This window comes from Oncorhynchus gorbuscha, linkage group LG19 (assembly GCF_021184085.1).
Source record: "Oncorhynchus gorbuscha isolate QuinsamMale2020 ecotype Even-year linkage group LG19, OgorEven_v1.0, whole genome shotgun sequence".
Lineage (NCBI taxonomy): Eukaryota > Metazoa > Chordata > Actinopteri > Salmoniformes > Salmonidae > Oncorhynchus > Oncorhynchus gorbuscha.
In genome coordinates this window covers 18,097,099-18,116,713 of record NC_060191.1, presented here as the reverse complement: position 1 = coordinate 18,116,713, position 19,615 = coordinate 18,097,099, and the positions used below count along the sequence as shown (strand labels likewise).

Genomic DNA, 19,615 nt, shown 5'->3' with positions numbered 1-19,615 from the left:
TTGATTTGATTTGATTCATAGCAAAGGCTGTGAATACTTACCTAAATAAGGTATGCAAAAGGTGCAGTTTGTGATTAGATCAGGTAGATCTGCCACTGACATGGCATTTCTTCTGAGGCAGCTATTTGTTGTAAATCCTGGGATTTTGCAAGTTTCAGGGCAAAGGATCTGCAGAGATGGGTGCGACCGGACTCCAAGCCCAGGTCATTGTATGCAGGAGGTTTAGGTGGTGCCCATGATTTTGGTTGAATGTCGTTGGATCTTCTCAAGTTGGTTGTGTTGGTGGACTGTGAGACCTGGGTGCCATACTGGAGTGGCGTGCTCTAGCACTAGATGGACAAAGCAGGTGTAGAATGTCAGAAGGTCTTCGGGGTTGACTTGGCGTAGATGGTTCTTCACGAAGAGACTTTGGTTCCCTTTGGTGGTGATGTGTGTGTCCCCTTTCAAGTTGTCTTGGAGTGTCACACCGAGCTCTTTGGCGCTGGACACCACCTCGGGTGTGTGGCCGGAGATGAGTAATGGCAGAGGGTGGATCAGGATTGTGACTGAAACAGGTGTACATGACATTGCACTTTATTGGTTGAGATTCATCTTGTTTTGTTCTGACCAGTCGGTTAGTTGGTAGAGGCCCTGATGTATTTTGGAAGTGTCACGTGTCTTGATTCTATGAGGTTCAAGTCATCCACAAAGGCCCAGGAGTTGATTAGGGTACCCTCTTTTTATTATTTAATTTAACTAAGCAAGTCAGTTAAGAACAAATTCTTAATTACAATGGTGGCTTACCAAAAGCAAAAGGCCTTCTGTGGGGACGGGGGCTGGGATTAAAAACAAATATAGGACAAAACACACATCATGACAAGAGCGACAACACTACATAAAGAGAGACCTAAGGCAACATAGCAAGGCAGCAACACAACATGACAACATGGTAGCAATACAAAACATGGTACAAACCTTATTGGGCGCAGACAACAGCACAAAGGGCAAGAAGGTAGAGACAACAATACATCATGCAAAGCAGCCACAACTGTCAGTAAGAGTGTCCATAATTTAGTCTTTGAATGAAGAGATTGAGATAAAACTGTCCAGTTTGAGTGTTTGTTGCAGCTCGTTCCAGTCGCTAGCTGCAGCGAACTGAAAAGAGGAGCGACCCAGGGATGTGTGTGCTTTGGGGACAGGTGTTGTATGTGGATGAGGCCTGCAGTAGATATCTCAAATAGGGGGGAGTGAGGCCTAAGAGGGTTTTATAAATAAGCATCAACCAGTGGGTCTTGCGACGGGTATACAGAGATGACCAGTGTACAGAAGAGTATAGAGTCCAGTGATGTGTCCTATAAGGAGCAATGGTGAAAAATCCGATGGCCCGAATGGTAAATAACATCTAGCTGCTCGAGAGCACCCTTACCTGCGCCATTGACATGAGCCACAAATACATCTGGACCAAGCCGTGCGCCCCGGGGGAGGCCACAGGAATGTTCTTGAGGCCTGGGATAGAGTCTCATGGGATCTTGTAACCTGGCTACAGGCCGGAATGGAAGTTTCAAATTCATGGCATCTGGTCGGACAGATAATTGCAAAAGGTGTTTCATTGTAATGGTGTGATCCACAAGATCGAAGGCCGTGCTGTAGTCCATCAGGACCAATGTGCTGGAGGTGCCTCTGGTGTTTGCTGTTCTGTACAGGCAGTGGGTGGTTGAGTGTCCCTTGAGGCAGCCAAACTGCTGTTGCCCATTCAACAACAACAACCTTCACACACCTTTACCAGAAGAGGCGTGAGCAAGGTTGGTCAATGCTCAGAGGATTACTCTTCAGCAGTGAATCTGCCACTGATGAAGGGGCTTTTCTGGTTGGAACGGAGAGTAGCCTCCTGTGCATTTCCCATGGTTCAACAGTAGGGAGTGGCATAGCTGGAAAACATCTAGGTAGGTCTGACAGGTGTAGAGTAGGTAATGATGTGGTGACAGATGAAAACTTGGCATCTATAGCATTGGCAATGGCAGAGTGGTTGTCTGAGTAGAGCCTGTCAACTTTGATGGAGATTGTCTTTTTACTCCTTGTCAGAGATGTATTTTGATGGTACCATGTGGTACACCTGCTTTTTGCTAACTGTAAAGAATGTAGCATAGAAATCATAAAGAGTGTACCGTGCATCAAAAATTCAGATTTAAAAAAAGGTTAAATATTTTATTTCAAGTCACATAAATAAAACCTATGTTAAGCCCAGAAAGCTACCCGGCCTTTCCATAATACACTCAGCCTAGTGTGGGATAGAATGAAAAAATCCCATTCTGAAAAAGCACTAATATTGTGAAATAGCCCAAAATGCAACAGTCGCCACATTAGTTTTAGGCCTACCGTTACCAGGTGAGTCCCTTGCCCTCGCTGTTTTCCTGCACAACAAGGTGGTAGCAACAGAAAGTACTGTACAGCGTATCCCGTTGATCGGTTTCTACTGATTAATTGACACGCCAAAATGTTAACTCTTGAGGGAGTTATATTAACCTGAGCCGCTTTGCACCGGTCAATGGCTTTAAACTCCTCTCACCGGGGTAACTCGGGACAGATAATCGAATCCCCTCATTGAGTGTATTATCCAATCGACCAATAAAACCAGGGAAATACGACGTTGGATGTTAGATTAGTCCTAATATGATAATTTCTAATATTGTGTTGTTTAGTTAGTCATAATTGACTAATTTCTAATGGTGTGTTGTACGTCATCTAAATGATTGCCCATTGACGCCCACATTGCAACAACCCCGCCATTTGGAACCTAATCCAATTCTGTTTTGGTGGCAAGGTAAAGTATTGAATTTATTGGCATACTGCAATAGCTGGCTATAGATTTCGAATGAGTCAGAATGGTCATATTAAGTATAATTATAGCGATGAAACAAATAAATGTTCGGCTTTTAGGTGCATTCAGTAGCTAAAAAGAACTGCCTGACTGGATGCAACGTTGACAAGAAGACTGAGCTAACCACGGTAACGTTAGCTAGCCAAGTCAGGCAGCATCAGCGGGAATGTATTGACTAGTTAGCTATCCTGTAGATCGATTTCTACTTAAACACCATTGACAATTCAACAGGTTAGCAAATATCGAGATAGTTTTCAGTCTACGTGGTGGTGAACTTTGGGACATGGCGTATTGTACGTAACGTTAGTTGACTAGCTGGCTAACGTTAGCTCTATGTTGTGTTCAAAACAAACCTGCGCGCCAAATCATGTCTCCGGGCGCCACACCGCAAAAAATTAAACTCCATAAGATTGAATGTACTGTTGTAGCTGGCTTGCTATGAATACTAATAATGACAACTATCTGGTGATGGGTAAATTGTGATTGATGAATTTAACTAACTTGTGAATTTGTGAATTTAACTAACTAGGTAACGTTAGATGGCTAATTTCAGATAAGTGGTTAGTAAGCACAAAAAATGCAATTGAACAAAAACTAACAATGTTCTCGGACATGACATTAAGTGCGATGGAAAGTTGTTGACTAGCTAACGTTAGCTTAATGTTGTAGTTCATATTATTCGCATAAAAAGTAGGGACTATAGTCAGGTGCTTCTCCAGGGATATCTGGCTAAACTGATGGTGGAACTACTTTCTTCCCAAAACAGGGCAGCAGATGTTACAAAGTGCACTGACATGACTGAAACAATGGATGAAAAGATGGAGGTTTGTCCGCTGTCGGATGAGATGGAGAAAGAACAAAAGGTTGAAGACCTGGCCGACTCAACATATAAGGCCCAGAAACCACGGAATGAAATGAGTAGAGACATAAGTATGATAAGTCAATGATGTTTATTAACCCGTTTTGCTCTATAGGCCTACACTGTTAATTTATAGTTCAGTACAGGTATCTACCTAGGTATCATCTCTCCTTTACCTTCCTCAGCTTTGCGTGGGTCCAACTTGTTAGTTATTGCATGCACAGAGGCCTGGTTTGCTACAGTTGAAGCCGGCAGCACTGAATTCTATTTGATCTGTTATGTTCTTCTTGCAGCTCTATCTCAAATAGTTGAAGGGAAGAGGGAGAAAAAGACGGTGCAAAGACTTGATTTCCAGGTTGCGAAACCTGCGAAGGTGCTGAAAGTTGAAAATGGTAAGATGGAGCATCCTCGGACATGTCTATCACCAAAGGCTATAGATGAGCGCAGAGAACGTTTCCAAAGTTTTGTCGACATGAGACTGAATGAAGCCTGTAAATAAGTTCTCATCAGTCTCGTAGTCTATGTATTGGGATGCAACTGTATCATGTACCAGCGCCGCTGGGATCCCATATCATGCTCCCACCACCATGTTGCCCTCTGTAGTCAGCTCATTATTTAACAGTACAAACCTCATTTCCACTCCCTCTCAGGTGGCGGCGATAAATTAGGAGACATTGCGAGAGTGAACCACCACCTTGGAAAGCTGAAGGTTCCAGATCTGAAACCGCTTCATACAATTCTCTTTGATATGCCAGGTAAGGTAAGTGTATCTTACACTTTTTTTAAAGGCTGAGTAATGTCACAATGGACACCCCTGTGTGAGAAAAACAACTCTAGAGTTGTTGTTCTTAGTCGGTTGTCATTGTTGATGGTTCCCTCCTCAGATTGCCACAATGAGGAAAAACATGCGGCTGTTCAATGGCTTCCCGTTCGAGGTTGACAGTGATCCCTATATAAAGAAGAAGGAGAGGATGATGAGGTAAGAAGGAGAGGGGGTTGCTCAATTAGGACTTATGAAACAACAGTAGTAGTGTGTGTGTGTACATACATGCATACATACATACAGTACCAGACATGCATACACATAGTACCAGTCATACATACATACACACATACACACATACATATACACACATACACACATACAGTACCAGTCAAGAGTTTGGACACACCTAATCATTCAAGGTTTTTCTTTATTTGTACTATTTTCTACATTGTAAAATGACACATGGAATAATGTAGTAACCAAAAAAGTGGTAAACAAAACTAAATATATTTGAGATTCTTTAAAGTAGCCACCCTTTGCCTTGATGAAAGCTTTGCACACTCTTGGCATTCTCTCAACCAGCTTCATGAGGTAGTCACCTGGAATGCATTTCAATTAACAGGTGTACCTTGTTAAAAGGAAATTTGTGAAATGTATTTCCTTCCTCCATTTGAACCAATCAGTTGTGTTGTGGGGTAGGGGTGGTATACAGAAGATAACCCTATTTGGTAAAATACCAAGTCCATATTATGGCAAGAACAGCTCAAATAAACAGAGAAAAGACAGTCCATCATTACTTTTAAGAGTTTGAAAGTTTCTTCAAGTGCAGTCGCAAAACCCATCAAGCGCTATCATGAAACTGGCTCCCAAGAGGACCGCAACAGGAAAGGAAGATCCAGAGTTGGCTCTGTTGCAGAGGGTAAGTTTGTTAGTTAACTACCTCAGAAATTGCAGCCCAAATAAATGCTTCAGAATTCAAGTAACAGACACACCTCAACATCAACTGTTCAGACTGTGTGAATCAGGATTTCATGGTCCCAATTGCTGCAAAGAAACCACTACTAAAGGACACCAATAAGAAGAGACTTGCTTGGGCCAAGAAACATGAGCAATGGACATTAGACCAGTGGAAATCTGTCCTTTGGTCTGATGAGTCAACACCACCGTGTCTTTGTGAGATGCAGAGTAGGTGAATGGATAATCTCTTTATGGTGTGGTTCCCACTGAAGCATGGAGGTGGTGTGGGGGTGCTCTGCTGGTGACACTGTCTGTGATTTTATTTAGAATTCAAGGCACACTTAACCAGCATAGCTACCACAGCGTTCTGCAGCGATACACCATCCAATCTGGTTTGGGCTTAGTCCCACTATCAACAGGACAATAACCTCCAGGCTGTGTAAGGGCTATTTGACCAATAAGGAGAGTGATGGGGTGCTGCATCAGATGACCTAACCTCCACAATCACTTGACCTCAACCCAATTGGGATGAGTTAGACCACAGAGTGAAGAAAAGGCAGCAAACAAGTACTTAGCATATGTGGGATCTCCTTCAGGACAGTTGGAAAAGCATTCCAGGTGAAGCTGGTTGAGAGAATGCCAAGAGTGTGCGAAACTGTCAAGGCAAAGGGTGTCTACTTTGAAGAATCTCAAATGTAAAACATTTTTATGTTTAACGCTTTTTTTTTTTTGTTACTACATGATTCCATATGTGTTCATTCGTAGTTTTGATGTCTTCAATATTATTCTACAATGTAGAAAATAGTACAAATAAAGAAACCCTTGAATGAGTAGGTGTGTCAACTTTTGATTGGTAATGTATATTTTTCACCTTATTTTATCAGGGAGTCGTACTGATGATCAGAAATATTGTTGTGATTGTGGATCAAACTTACTCTTTTATTATAATTATAATTAATGACTAGTAATTGTGTGCACTGATTCAGGATAACATGTGTACGGTTGAGGACCATCTGTAAAGTGTTGGACCTGGAGAAGGGTGGAAACCAGTCAGTCCTCATCGATAGGATCATGACTTTCCTCATTAGTCCCAGAATATCAGGAAAGGTGAGTTACAGGTCTTCTCTTTATTTTTCAAATAAACTGTCCTGAACAGTCGTTTTCATGTGAGTGACTGGTCTTTGTTCTTTAGCTAGGTACACATTTCTTGAGTTTGGTCTTGTCAAATAGAATAGAAAACTGAACTGTTCACCAATGAGGTCTTCAACGGTATAGGCCCTTAGCTATAATTCTTTCTATCCTTCCCATCTGCAGCCTGTGATTTCAAAGAGAAAGAAGAAGTCGAAGAAGAATATCTCAACCAAAGACTCTAAGAGCAAGGCTAAGGCCAGGAGTACATCCAGCAGCCCCCGGAAGGTCAAAGCAGAGAGCAAGTCCAAAGCGATCGTCACTGATTCTAGCAGTGATGAGGATGAGGATGACGAGCAAGGAGTCACAGTTGAACAAGACGAGTCGGACGCTGAAATGAAGAGCGGGAAATCGGGAAAGAGGGAAAAGGTGACGACCGATGAAGATACCGATGATTCTGAAGAGGATGAGGTGAGAAACTGAAATGTTGTAATGTAAACTGATAGGTCCATTGGAAATTGATATTTCCCTTATTTGGTCTTGGATGATACTAGTGCCACTATATAAATATTCTAGAACTGTAAAAGGGAACTGTCAGCCTGTTCTGTCACTCAAAGATTAAACACAGAAGTCCCTTCTCTCCTACCAATCAGGATCCCAAGTCAAATCCACCAGCTAAGGGCAAGAGAACACCTTCCAGGAAGCGCGCGCAACCAGCAAAGAAGGCAGCTCCTGCCAAAAAGAAAACAAAAGTGGAAGGCTCCGACCTGTCTGAGTCTGATTCAGACAAGGATGATTCAGACAAGGATGATGAAGATGAGGAAGACTGCGAGAGTGAAGTTGAGAAGGTGAGACTCTTCTGTCAATCTGTCCCAGATTTTGGATTCGCTAAACTCACAGCAATTCTTGTGAATACAAAAGTCAACCGTTTGGGTTTGTGTCCATATTTGTATGTAACAGATCACGTCTATAATATCTGGATAGGGTTTTTACCCATTTGTCTTTTTATCTTGAACTAATGGAATTAACTAATGGATTGATTTGTTCTCAGCCAAAAAAGAAACCAGCAGCTAAGAGGGCAGCACCGGCCAAGCCAGCAGCTAAGACCAAGAAAGCAGACAGCAGCAGTAACAAACAGAAAAATACTGCCAGCAAGGGCAATGGTAAGAATGTAGATGTACTTTTATAGCACGTTTCATACGTCATTGGCAACCTGTAGCCTAATGCATATTATGTTTTTCTCTGCTTGTTTTCCTAAATAACAGCACTCGACAGCTCGGACGACGATGAGCCGTTGATCAAGATGATCAAGAAGCCTCCGACAGATGAGCAGCTGAAGGAGACGGTGAAGAGGCTGCTGAAAGACGCCAACCTGGAGGAGATGACCATGAAGAAGATCTGCCAGAAGGTATGTTTGCTTCTCAAACATCTCTGATTTGATATCACAATGATGGCTGGCTTACCTGTAAAAGTCTAAGGCAACAACTTCTCTGCCCCAGGTGTATGACACATACCCAGACTATGACCTGACCAGCAGAAAGGACTACGTCAAGCAGACAGTAAAAACGGTGAGTTACCTGTCCTCCCTTGGTGTTCTGGAATAGCAGACTACTAAAGTCTAAGTCATTCCCCACACCAAATTGTGTGAATGCTTTTCAATTGTTTTATCTGTTGTCAGAATGATTTCTTTGTATAACCGTCTGTTTTTTTTTTGCAGCTGATTTCCTAAAGGACATGAAAACGGTCCTTGTGACAAATAACTGTGTGAACGGTCCAATGCTGGAAAAGGATAATCAAAAGAATGTGCCTACCTTAGAACTGCTCAAACCCCAGTTTTACTTCGTGTTTGTTTTTATTTGTATCAAAATGTTTTTGTTTCTGTATTATGTCATTTCCAACTTGACTGCACACTTCTCTTAGGTCATATTTAACATGCTACTTAAGGCTTATGCCTTTGAGTCATTGCTTGTTAATAATCTGTGCTTTGTTAATACACTTTACAGTTTTTCTACTGATCCCAAGCAAGGGGTATTTAGGCTAAACGAACCGTGTTTAGAGATTCAAGGTTGGTCACTGTAAATGGAAACATGTCCTCAGGCAATGCATGAATTCACACATGGTTGATTTTTAAATGTATTTCTTGACTTGACCAGTCAAAATAGAATAAGGCCCCTCACCATAGCTATCCACTGCCTTTGTCTTCTGTGGCGGATTTCAACTCTTTACCTCTGTGGTTTTGATGCACATATAACAACTTTATTGCAACAAGGCAGTGATATGTATGTATGCTGGGGTGTATTCACAAGAACCAAACGGGGAGGGACCTACAGGAATTTGAACAATAAACTTTCTGTTTTTAGTAAACGGTTTCTGTTGCAAAACATTTTGGATTAATGATGCCACCCCTTTTCCCTTCCCCCTAGGCATTTTGTGTAAAATGGATTTGCATGGCGAGCTGTTCAATTGAGTTTTGAAAAGTATTGTCACGGTCAAGTCTTCAAACATAATCCTTGATTGCATTTACAAGACTTCATGTTTTTATATGTAAATGTGTACATTTGTGAATCATTTACTTTTGATGAGCTCCTGTTTTAGTCCTTATTTTGTCTCTGTATGCAGTACAGGATGATCCATGTAGTTACCTTGTTCAATGAAGAGTTGGATTTTTTTTAGTCAATATACCTTTGACAAAGTGTCATTGAATGAAATTGTCTTCCAATGTTATGCATATAAATTAAATCAGATTTTTGAATAAACACTTGTCTATCTAGTGTTTTACTAAAGCAAAGACACTCGTTACTAAGGTGGTAAACAGTTAAGATATTGGCCCTGTTACGGCGCATCAAAACCTTGATGTCATGTAAATTGTGACTGCCTGACTAAGCTACAAACAATATTGGTCAGTACGATCTGGAATCCTTGGGACGTTCCTACCTTAACCATTTTACATTGAAACTTCAATGGGGTTTAGGGATGTCCCAAGGATCCCAGATAGCAGGGACTAAATAATTTTGGCTGCATTCAAGAGCATCAAAACAGTATTATAAACTGGGTGGTTCAAACCCTAAATGCTGATTGGCTGACAGCTGTGGTATATCAGACTGAATACCAGGGGTATTACTTTTTTTTACTGCTCTAATTATGTTGGTAATCAGTTGATAATAGCAATAATGCACCTCAGCGTTTGTGGAATATTGCCAATATACACTGCTCAAAAAAATAAAGGGAACACTTACAACACAATGTAACTCCAAGTCAATCACACTTCTGTGAAATCAAATTGTCCACTTAGGAAGCAACACTGATTGACAAATTGCACATGCTGTTGTGCAAATGGAATAGACAACAGGTGGAAATTATAGGCATTTAGCAAGACACCCCCAATAAAGGAGTGGTTCTGCAGGTGGTGACCACAGACCACTTCTCAGTTCCTATGCTTCCTGGCTGATGTTTTGGTCACTTTTGAATGCTGGTGGTGCTTTCACTCTAGTGGTAGCATAGACTGAGTCTACAACCCACACAAGAGGCTCAGGTAGTGCAGCTCATCCAGGATGGTACATCAATGCGAGATGTGGCAAGAAGGTTTGCTGTGTCTGTCAGCGTAGTGTCCAGAGCATGGAGGCGCAACCAGGAGATAGGCCAGTACATCAGGAGACATGGAGGAGGGCAACAACCCAGCAGCAGGACCGCTACCTCCGCCTTTGTGCAAGGAGGAGCACTGCCAGAGCCCTGCAAAATAACCTCCAGCAGGCCACAAATGTGCATGTGTCTGCTCAAACGGTCAGAAACAGACTCCATGAGGGTGGTATGAGGGCCCGACGTCCACAGGTGGGGGTTGTGCTTACAGCCCAACACCGTGCAGGACGTTTGGCACTTGCCAGAGAACCAAGATTGGCAAATTCGCCACTGGTGCCCTGTGCTCTTCACAGATGAAAGCAGGTTCACACTAAGCACGTGACCGTCTGGAGACGCCATGGAGAACGTTCTGCTGCCTGCAACATCCTCCAGCATGACCTGTTTGGCGGTGGGTCAGTCATGGTGTGGGGTGGCATTTCTTTGGGGGGCCGCACAGCCCTCCATGTGCTCGCCAGAGGTAGCCTGACTGCCATTAGGTACCGAGATGAGATCCTCAGACCCCTTGTGAGACCATATGCTGGTGCGGTTGGCCCTGGGTTCCTCCTAATGCAAGAAAATGCTAGACCTCTTGTGGCTGGAATGTGTCAGCAATTCCTGCAAGAGGAAGGCATTGATGCTATGGACTGGCCCGCCCGTTCCCCAGACCTGAATCCAATTGAGCACATCTGGGACATCATGTCTCGCTCCATCCACCAACGCCACGTTGCACCACAGACTGTCCAGGAGTTGGCGGATGCTTTAGTCCAGGTCTGGGAGGAGATCCCTCAGGAGACCATCCGCCACCTCATCAGGAGCATGCCCAGGCGTTGTAGGGAGGTCATACAGGCACGTGGAGACCACACACACTACTGAGCCTCATTTTGACTTGTTTTAAGGACATTACATCAAAGTTGGATCAGCCTGTAGTGTGGTTTTCCACTTTAATTTTGAGTGTGACTCCAAATCCAGACCTCCATGGGTTGATGCATTTGATTTCCATTGATAATTTTTGTGTGATTTTGTTGTCAGCACATTCAACTATGTAAAGAAAAAAGTATTTAATAAGAATATTTGATTCATTCAGATCTAGGATGTGTTATTTTAGTGTTCCCTTTATTTTTTTGAGCAGTGTCACTCCGCCTTGTGTCCCCTTATTGCTTAATTATAAACGGGGTGGTTCGAGCCCAGAATCCTGATTGGCTGACATATTTAAGCAATAAGGCCGAGGAGGTGTGGTATAGGTCAAAAAACCACAGCTAAGGGCTGTTCTTATCCGCAGTGCCTGGACACAGTCCTTAGCCGTGGTATATTGGCCATATCACAAACCCCTGAGAACCCTTATTTCTATTATAAACGGGTTATTAACATAATTAGAGCATTAAAAATAAATGTTTTGTCATACCCGTGGTATACGGTCATACAGCCAATCAGAATTCAGGGCACAAATCACCCAGTTTATAAAAGACTGTATACCACAGCTATGACAAAACATGCATTTTTACTGCTCTAATTGCGTTGGTAACCAGTTTATAATAGCAATAAGGCTCCTCGGGGATTTGTGATATGGCCAATATACCAAGGCTAATGGCTGTATCCAGGCGCTGTTGCGTCATGCATAAGAACAGCCCTTAGCCGTGGTATATTGATCGGGCCTTATTGCTTAAATGTATCATTGGTCAATTGTGGCTGTCTGATTATTAATAACGAGTAATTATTTATGATGCGAGGTGATTTGTAGATCATTAGTCGTCAGTCTGCTGAAATGTCGATCAAGCCCATTGGGTAGCTGATGCAATGTGATTTATAGATTAGTCAGCTTCGCCTTTAAAGTCGACTTGAGACTGAAAGGACTGAACTTTGACAGATGTAAAGACTACTAATGATGCAATGCACACATGCCTACATTTCAGGGAAGCTGGTTATAGTTTGCTGTCTCTTATTGGACGCAAGAGAAGATATCCAAGCGCGTGGATTGGCCAGCTAAACGTCAATGGCGATGGGAAAGACAGACGATGTAACGTTGTAACAAACTATTTATCGACACATTCGCTTATTTCACAACTATAACTAGCCTAGTATCTTAGATACTGTATTTGCATTGTAACGTATTGTAGCACTTGCAGTCAATACAAATAATACATGCATGTACCTTACACATTTTGCTGCTTTCGATAATGCCATTTGTGTTACAATGTATCTATTTTGAGCGAAGGGGCACACGAATTATGGTTTAACTTAGTCAGTAATGTATTGTGTGTGTGCATGATCACGTGTTTAAATCGACCGCCTTCGAGACTGGTTCAAACTCGTATCTATCCACGGACGACAACCTTATTCAAATTCACCAGTCACTGCAGCAGTTTTTCTTTGACTGACCGAGCGAGACAGCATTCCACTTGAAACCTCTTGTGGACAAAGCTATTCTCCCGCTATGGGTAGTTTCTGCCACCTAAGAAGTCGGTGTCTCCTCAGCCAGTTCGGCCTACCATTTGTCATGCATCGACAATACAGCCTCAACATTTCTGCTCAGCTTCTACGAACGCAGGGCTATGTGAACGGGCAATGGATCAATGCTCCCTCTACCTTCCCAGTGCTGGACCCAGCGACGAGTGAAGAGATTGCGAACGTCGCCGACTGCGGTCCAGCAGAAGCTAAACTAGCTGTCGACGCAGCCTATAAGGCATTCTACTCCTGGAAACATCACACAGCGAAAGTAGGCCTCTACTTTAATTATGCTGAAAGACAGTTGACTTCACGATCCACAAGCCTGACAGTTCACGATCCACAAACCCGACAGTTCACGATCCACAATGCTGTGAATAGCATATTGATGTTGTTTTCCTTCATCAGCACCACCGCTTTCCCCACATTTCCTAGTTGCATGAAATCAACAGTGTGACAGCTTCTTTCCTTAACTCTTGTGACTGACATGCACGTTAGGCAGAATATAATAACCAAATAGTGCACAATGCTGCCTACCACCGTTCAGTCAGACTGCTTTATCAAATCATAGACTTAATTATAATATAATAAACACAGAAATACGAGCCTTTGGTCATTAATATGGTCAAATCCAGCAACTATCATTTTGAAAACAAAACGTTTATTCTTTCAGTGAAATATGGAACTGTTTCGTATTTTATCGAATGTGTGGCAACCCTAAGTCTCAATATTGCTGTTACATTTGCACAACCTTTAATTAATGTTATGTCATAATTATGTAAAATTCTAGCAAATTAATGATGGTCTTTGTTCGGAAGGAATGGTCTTCACATAGTTCGCAATGAGCCAGCTGGCCCAAACTGCTGCAGGTGGCCCTGACTCTGCTTACACTGAATGCAAGAGCAGTGACACAATTTCACTAGTTAATATTGTCTGATAACGGGAATTTCTTTTAACTAAATATGCAGGTTTAAAAAATATATACTTGTGTATTGATTTTAAGAAAGGTAATTGATGTTTATGGTTGGGTACATTGGTGCTACAATTGTGCTTTTTTCACGAATGCGCTTGTTAAGTCATCACCCGTTTGGTGAAGTAGGCTGTGATTCGATGATAAATGAACAGGCACCGCATTGATTATATACAACGCAGGACAAGCTAGTTAAACTAGTAATATCATCAACCATGTGTAGTGAACTAGTGTTTGTGTTCAGATTGATTGTTTTTTATAAAATAAGTTTAATGCTAGCTAGCAACTTTCCATTGGCTCCTTGCTGCACTCGCGTAACAGGTGGTCAGACTGCCACGCAGTCTCCTCGTGGATTGCAATGTAATCGGCCATAATCGGTGTCCAAAAATGCAGATTACTGATTGTTATGAAAACTTAATCGGTCGATCTCTAGTCCATGAGTGATTATGCAATTATTAAGCCCGACTCACTCACTGCCATATTAATACATCACTCAGTGAGAGAATATCAAAGTCTGACTCCAACATCTTATACTGTAGTTTGGGGGAGAATCCTGTTCACTCCAGTTTTGTCTTTGATTTGGTAAAGATAGACTCATTGTACTGGTTTTCTTCTGTCCATGCAGCCAATAACCCCCCCCCCCCTTGTCTTTTTATCCATCCCCCCCTTTTCTGACTCTCTGTCCAATTTTCATCATGCAAATAAATGCTCTGCTGCCATGCATGTGAAGCAATGCTTCAGAACGGGAGAGACTGAGTGAGTGGAAAGGCTACAGCCAGTCACCACTCACCATCAACACCTCATACACTCTTAATACACAGCACACATTGTTGCGTCAAGTTCCATCTCTGTTATCAAGAGCTGCTAGTTTCAGGGAGCGCTAATAAGACCAGATGGAGTCTTCCAGATTCTTGTGGATCATGCAACTTACTGATTCCATGATCTGATTTAATGTTTTCTTCCTTAGGAAAGAAGTGTCCTTCTACGGAAATGGTACGATCTGTTGACGTTGAACAAGAAGGACCTTGCTAAGCTGATCACCTTTGAGTGTGTGAGTATTGTCTTGCTAGATGCAACAGGGGTGCTGTCCTTGTAATGATTTGTATTTCGTTCTGAGTTGTAAACCACTTGTGTATTCTGCACCTCTTAGGGCAAGCCCATGAAGGAGTCCCTGGGGGAGATTGCTTACGCTGCTGGCTTTCTGGAATGGTTCTCTGAGGAGGCGCGCCGTGTCTACGGGGATGTTGTGCCCTCGGCTGCCAAGGACCGTAAGATCCTTCTGCTCAAACAGCCTGTGGGTGTGGCCTCAATCATCACTCCGGTGAGCCGTAATGCTTCATCCATCTACTATATGTCAGGGATGTCTGTCTTAGGTCCTGGAGAGCTACCTCCGTAATGCTTTTCACTTCCTGCGTAACACCTAGCCTATCCTCCTCCCCCCTACCCCCACACACACACAGTGGAACTTCCCCAGTGCTATGATCACCAGGAAAGTGGGTGCTGCCCTGGCCGCGGGCTGCACCGTCGTGGTGAAACCTGCCGAGGACACACCCCTCTCTGCCCTGGCGCTCGCTGAGGTCAGTGCTTCCGTTCCCACAGCAACACTCACTGAGTACTGTGGCTGGGTTCCCAATAGTAAGACACTTCATTTGTCGAATTAATATGTTTACTTTTTGTGTGTGTAAAGCTGGCGAGTCAGGCCGGGATCCCAGCAGGGGTGTTTAACGTGGTGCCCTGCTCCAGAGAGAAGACCCCCTCTGTTGGGACGGTCCTCTGCACAGACCCCCTGGTGGGGAAGGTCTCCTTCACTGGGTCCACTGCCACTGGAAAGGTATGGACACTGATCTAGAATGGCTTCAGAGTTAGCTTAATCAATCCTGAAAATGCAATATACATTTCATGTTCCTCTTAAACCTTGTAGGTGGATAATATTTCAATGTGATCTTCCTGATAACTCCTCGCTCATCCTCAGATTCTCTTGAAGCACGCCGCCGACACCGTCAAGAGGGTTTCAATGGAGCTGGGTGGCCATGCCCCCTTCATTGTGTTTGACAGTGCGGATGTGGACAAGGCTGTGACGGGAGCCATGAACTCCAAGTTCAGGAACTCGGGACAGGTACTGGAATAGGAGTTCTCTCAAAACAAATAATTTTGTGTCTACCGTGCTGTTCAAACTGTGAAGTACACCATATCGAAATGTTGCCTGTCATTCTAAAATGGGGTGTCTGAAGTTGTGGTCTAACCTCAACATCCCTCAAAGTGCCCTTTGACCCCCGTAGACATGTGTCTGCTCCAACCGCTTCCTGGTCCAGAGTAGGATCCACGATCACTTCATAGAGAAGTTGGGGAAAGCCATGGACGCAGAGCTCCGTCTGGGCCACGGCTCTGACCCAAACACCACCCAGGGACCCCTCATCAACGTCCGTGCCTCTGAGAAGGTAACCTGGTTCCTACTGTCAAGAGGGTGTTTGTATTATAACTATACTATAACTGTATTATCTGCATGATGTTGTTTATATTCTGATAGGATATCATAAGGTTATGTAACATATGTCTCTCCCAGGTGGAGCACCAGGTAATGGATGCAGTGTCGCGGGGGGCCAAGGTGCTAAGGGGGGGGAAGCGCCTGGACGGCTCGTTCCATCAGCCCACTCTGCTGGCTGATGTCACCACAGACATGCTGTGTACCAGAGAGGAAACCTTCGGTCCTCTCCTGCCTGTCATCAGGTCAGTGGAGCTAGGAGAGATCAGACAACTGAAGACTGGATGGATGCTAAAATGGGAGCTAACTCAAGGTGTTTATTCTCTTTTCCTTATGACAGGTTTAACACAGAGGAGGAAGCACTTGCCATTGCCAATGCATCTCATGTGGGTTTAGCAGGTGAGCTAAACAGTATTGTATGCACCTTGCTGTCATGTCTGAAAAATGCTCAAACCTATAATAGAATAATTATTTGACAGAGCCAGTCTGATTTACTAATTACAGTGGGGAGAACAAGTATTTGGTACACTGCTGATTTTGCAGGTTTTCCTACTTACAAAGCATGTAGAGGTCTGTAATTTTGATCATAGGTACACTTCAACTGTGTACGAAATTTAAAACAAAATCCAGAAAATCACATTGTATCATTTTTAAGTAATTAATTTGCATTGTATTGTATGACATACATATTTGATCACCTACCAACCAGTAAGAATTCAGGCTCTTACAAACCTGTTAGTTTTTCTTTAAGAAGACCTCCTGTTCTCCACTCATTACCTGTATAAAAGACACCTGTCCACACACTCAATCAAACAGACTCCAACCTCTCCACAATGGCCAAGACCAGAGAGCTGTGTAAGTCGCTTTGGATAAAAGCGTCTGCTAAATGGCATATATTATTATATATTAAGGACATCAGGGATAAAATTGTAGACCTGCACAAGGCTGGGATGGGCTACAGAACAATAGGCAAGCAGCTTGGTGAGAAGTCAACAACTGTTGGCACAATTATTAGAAAATGGAAGAAGTTCAAGGTGACTGTCAATCACCCTCGGTCTGGGGCTCCATGCAAGATCTCACCTCATGGGGCATCAATGATCATGACAGAGGAGGAATGGGAGAAGGTCATGTGATCTGGTGAGACAAAAATAGAGCTTTTTGGTCTAAACTCAACTCGCCCTGTTTGGAGGAAGAAGAAGGATAAGTACAACCCCAAGAACACCATCCCAACCGTGAAGCATGGAGGTGGAAACATCATTCTTTGGGGATGCTTTTCTGCAAAGGGGACAGGACGACTGCACCGTATTGAGGGGAGGATGGATGGGGCCATGTATCGCGAGATCTTGGCCAAAAACCTCCTTCCCTCAGTAAGAGCATTGAAGATGGGTCGTGGCTGGGTCTTCCAGCATGACAACGACCCGAAACACACAGCCAGGGCAACTAAGGAGTGGCTCCGTAAGAAGCATCTCAAGGTCCTGGAATGGCCTAGCCAGTCTCCAGACCTGAACCCAATAGAACATATTTGGAGGGAGCTGAAAGTCCGTATTGCCCAGCGACAGCCCCGAAACCTGAAGGATCTGGATAAGGTCTGTATGGAGGAGTGGGCCAAAATCCCTGCTGCAGTGTGTGCAAACCTGGTAAAGAACTACAGGAAATGAACTCAATATTTGGTACGGAAACCTTTGTTTGCAATTACAAAGTTCTGCTTTCCTGATGTATCAAATACGTATGTCATGCAATAAAATGCAAATTAATTACTTAAAAATCATACAATGTGAGTTTCTGGATTTTTGTTTTAGATTCCGTCTCTCACAGTTGAAGTGTACCTATAATAAAAATTACAGACCTCTACATGCTTTTAAGTAGGAAAACCTGCAAAATCGGCAGTGTATCAAATACTTGTTCTCCCCACTGTATATTATTTAATGTCAATAGAAAGTCTATCTCCGAATCTGATTTAATGAGTTTCATTCAACTACGCTCTTCTCCACCCCCCAACCCCTCCCAGGGTACTTCTTTTCCCAGGACGTCAGTCAGATCTGGCGGGTGGCGGAGAATTTGGAGGTAGGCATGGTGGGGGTCAACGAGGGTCTCCTCTCCACCTCAGAGGCCTCCTTCGGTGGGGTCAAACAATCGGGCTTGGGCCGTGAGGGCTCCAAGTATGGCATCGAGGAGTACCTGGACGTCAAGTACATGTGCTTTGGAGGGCTAACCCCCTGAGGGTCCACTGCACCCCTGACCCCCAAGTAGGAGGCTGTGATTTTGGGAGGATTCTTAGGCTCTAGTAACAGTTACTTACTCATATTTAACATAAAACACTACAATGGATTACAATAATCAAATATGATTCTTTCACAAATGATTGTGATTCTGATCCTCTGCATATGTTGTCATTGAGAGCCTTCATCTCTCAGATACAGGGAAAGCAAATTAACAAACATATGTTAATGCAGTACAACTTAACTGGGAGTCCTGCAGGCTGGTATGGAGTATAGGAAAACCTTTCATAGTATTGAAAATGCCATTGGTGGTTGCACTATTATCGCTAACGCCATGGTTCATAGATACAGTTGAAGTCGGAAGTTTACATACACTTAGGTTGGAGTCATTAAAAAGTTTTTCAACCACTCCACACATTCCTTGTTAACAAACTATAGTTTTGTCAAGTCGGTCAGGACATCTACTAAGTCATTTTTCCAACAATTGTTTACAGACAGACTATTTCACTTATAATTCACTGTAGGCTGATAGGCTAATTGACATCATTTGAGTCAATTGGAGGTGTACCTGTGAATGTATTTCAAGGCCTACCTTCAAATTCAGTGCCTCTTTGCTTGACATCATGGGAAAATCAAAACAAATCAGCCAAGACTTCAGGAAAAAAAGTATAGTCCTCCACAAGTCTGGTTCATACTTGGGAGCAATTTCCAAATGTCTGAAGGTACCACGTTCATCTGTACAAACAATAGTACGCAAGTATAAACACCATGGGACCACGCAGCCGTCATACTGCTCAGGAAGGTGACGCGTTCTGTCTCCTAGAGATGAACGTACTTTGGCGCGAAAAGTGCAAATCAATCCCAGAACGACAGCAAAGGACCCTGTGAAGATGCTGGAGGAAATAGGTACAAAAGTATCTATATCCACAGTAAAACAAGTCCTATATCGACATTACCTGAAAGGCCGCTCAGCAAGGACGAAGCTACTGCTCCAAAATGTAACTGGCCATAATGACCATTATGTTTGGAGGGAAAGGGGAGGCTTGCAAGCCGAAGAACACCATCCCAACCGTGAAGCACAGGGGTGGCAGCATCATGTTGTGGGGGTTCTTTGCTGCAGCAAGGACTGGTGCACTTCACAAAATAGATGGCATCATGAGGTAGGAAAATTATGTGGATATATTGAAGCAACATCTCAAGACATCAGTTAAAGCTTAGTTGCAAATGGGTCTTCCAAATGGACATTGACCCCAAGCATACTTCCAAAGTTGTTGCAAAATGGCTGAAGGACAACAAAGTCAAGGTATTGGAGTGGCCATC

General features: G+C 43.3%; 2 protein-coding genes across 5 annotated transcripts; both read left to right on the top strand.

Moving 5' to 3' along the window:
• The first annotated feature begins 2,628 nt into the window (after positions 1–2,628).
• On the top strand, positions 2,629–9,323 carry LOC124005491 (protein DEK-like). 3 transcript variants are annotated; one of them, XM_046314800.1, is made up of 12 exons: positions 2,629–2,800; positions 3,624–3,787; positions 4,010–4,108; positions 4,367–4,476; positions 4,601–4,695; positions 6,426–6,546; positions 6,754–7,038; positions 7,221–7,415; positions 7,619–7,730; positions 7,833–7,975; positions 8,067–8,135; positions 8,285–9,323. In XM_046314800.1, exons 2-12 carry the CDS (start codon positions 3,652–3,654, stop codon positions 8,294–8,296), a joined length of 1,377 nt encoding a protein of 458 aa, XP_046170756.1. In that variant the 5' UTR covers positions 2,629–2,800; positions 3,624–3,651; the 3' UTR covers positions 8,297–9,323. The 3 variants fall into 3 exon arrangements, with proteins under 3 accessions (XP_046170756.1, XP_046170757.1, XP_046170758.1); XM_046314801.1 differs by lacking the exon at positions 2,629–2,800 and adding an exon at positions 2,829–2,985; XM_046314802.1 differs by lacking the exons at positions 2,629–2,800; positions 3,624–3,787; positions 4,010–4,108 and having other exon boundaries at positions 4,367–4,471.
• Positions 9,324–12,093: 2,770 nt separating this feature from the next.
• On the top strand, positions 12,094–18,764 carry LOC124005858 (succinate-semialdehyde dehydrogenase, mitochondrial-like). 2 transcript variants are annotated; one of them, XM_046315485.1, is made up of 10 exons: positions 12,094–12,196; positions 14,562–14,645; positions 14,745–14,915; positions 15,055–15,171; positions 15,282–15,425; positions 15,567–15,710; positions 15,874–16,032; positions 16,158–16,321; positions 16,417–16,475; positions 18,085–18,764. In XM_046315485.1, exons 1-10 carry the CDS (start codon positions 12,173–12,175, stop codon positions 18,294–18,296), a joined length of 1,278 nt encoding a protein of 425 aa, XP_046171441.1. In that variant the 5' UTR covers positions 12,094–12,172; the 3' UTR covers positions 18,297–18,764. The 2 variants fall into 2 exon arrangements, with proteins under 2 accessions (XP_046171441.1, XP_046171440.1); XM_046315484.1 differs by lacking the exon at positions 12,094–12,196 and adding an exon at positions 12,406–12,895.
• Positions 18,765–19,615: the final 851 nt, after the last annotated feature.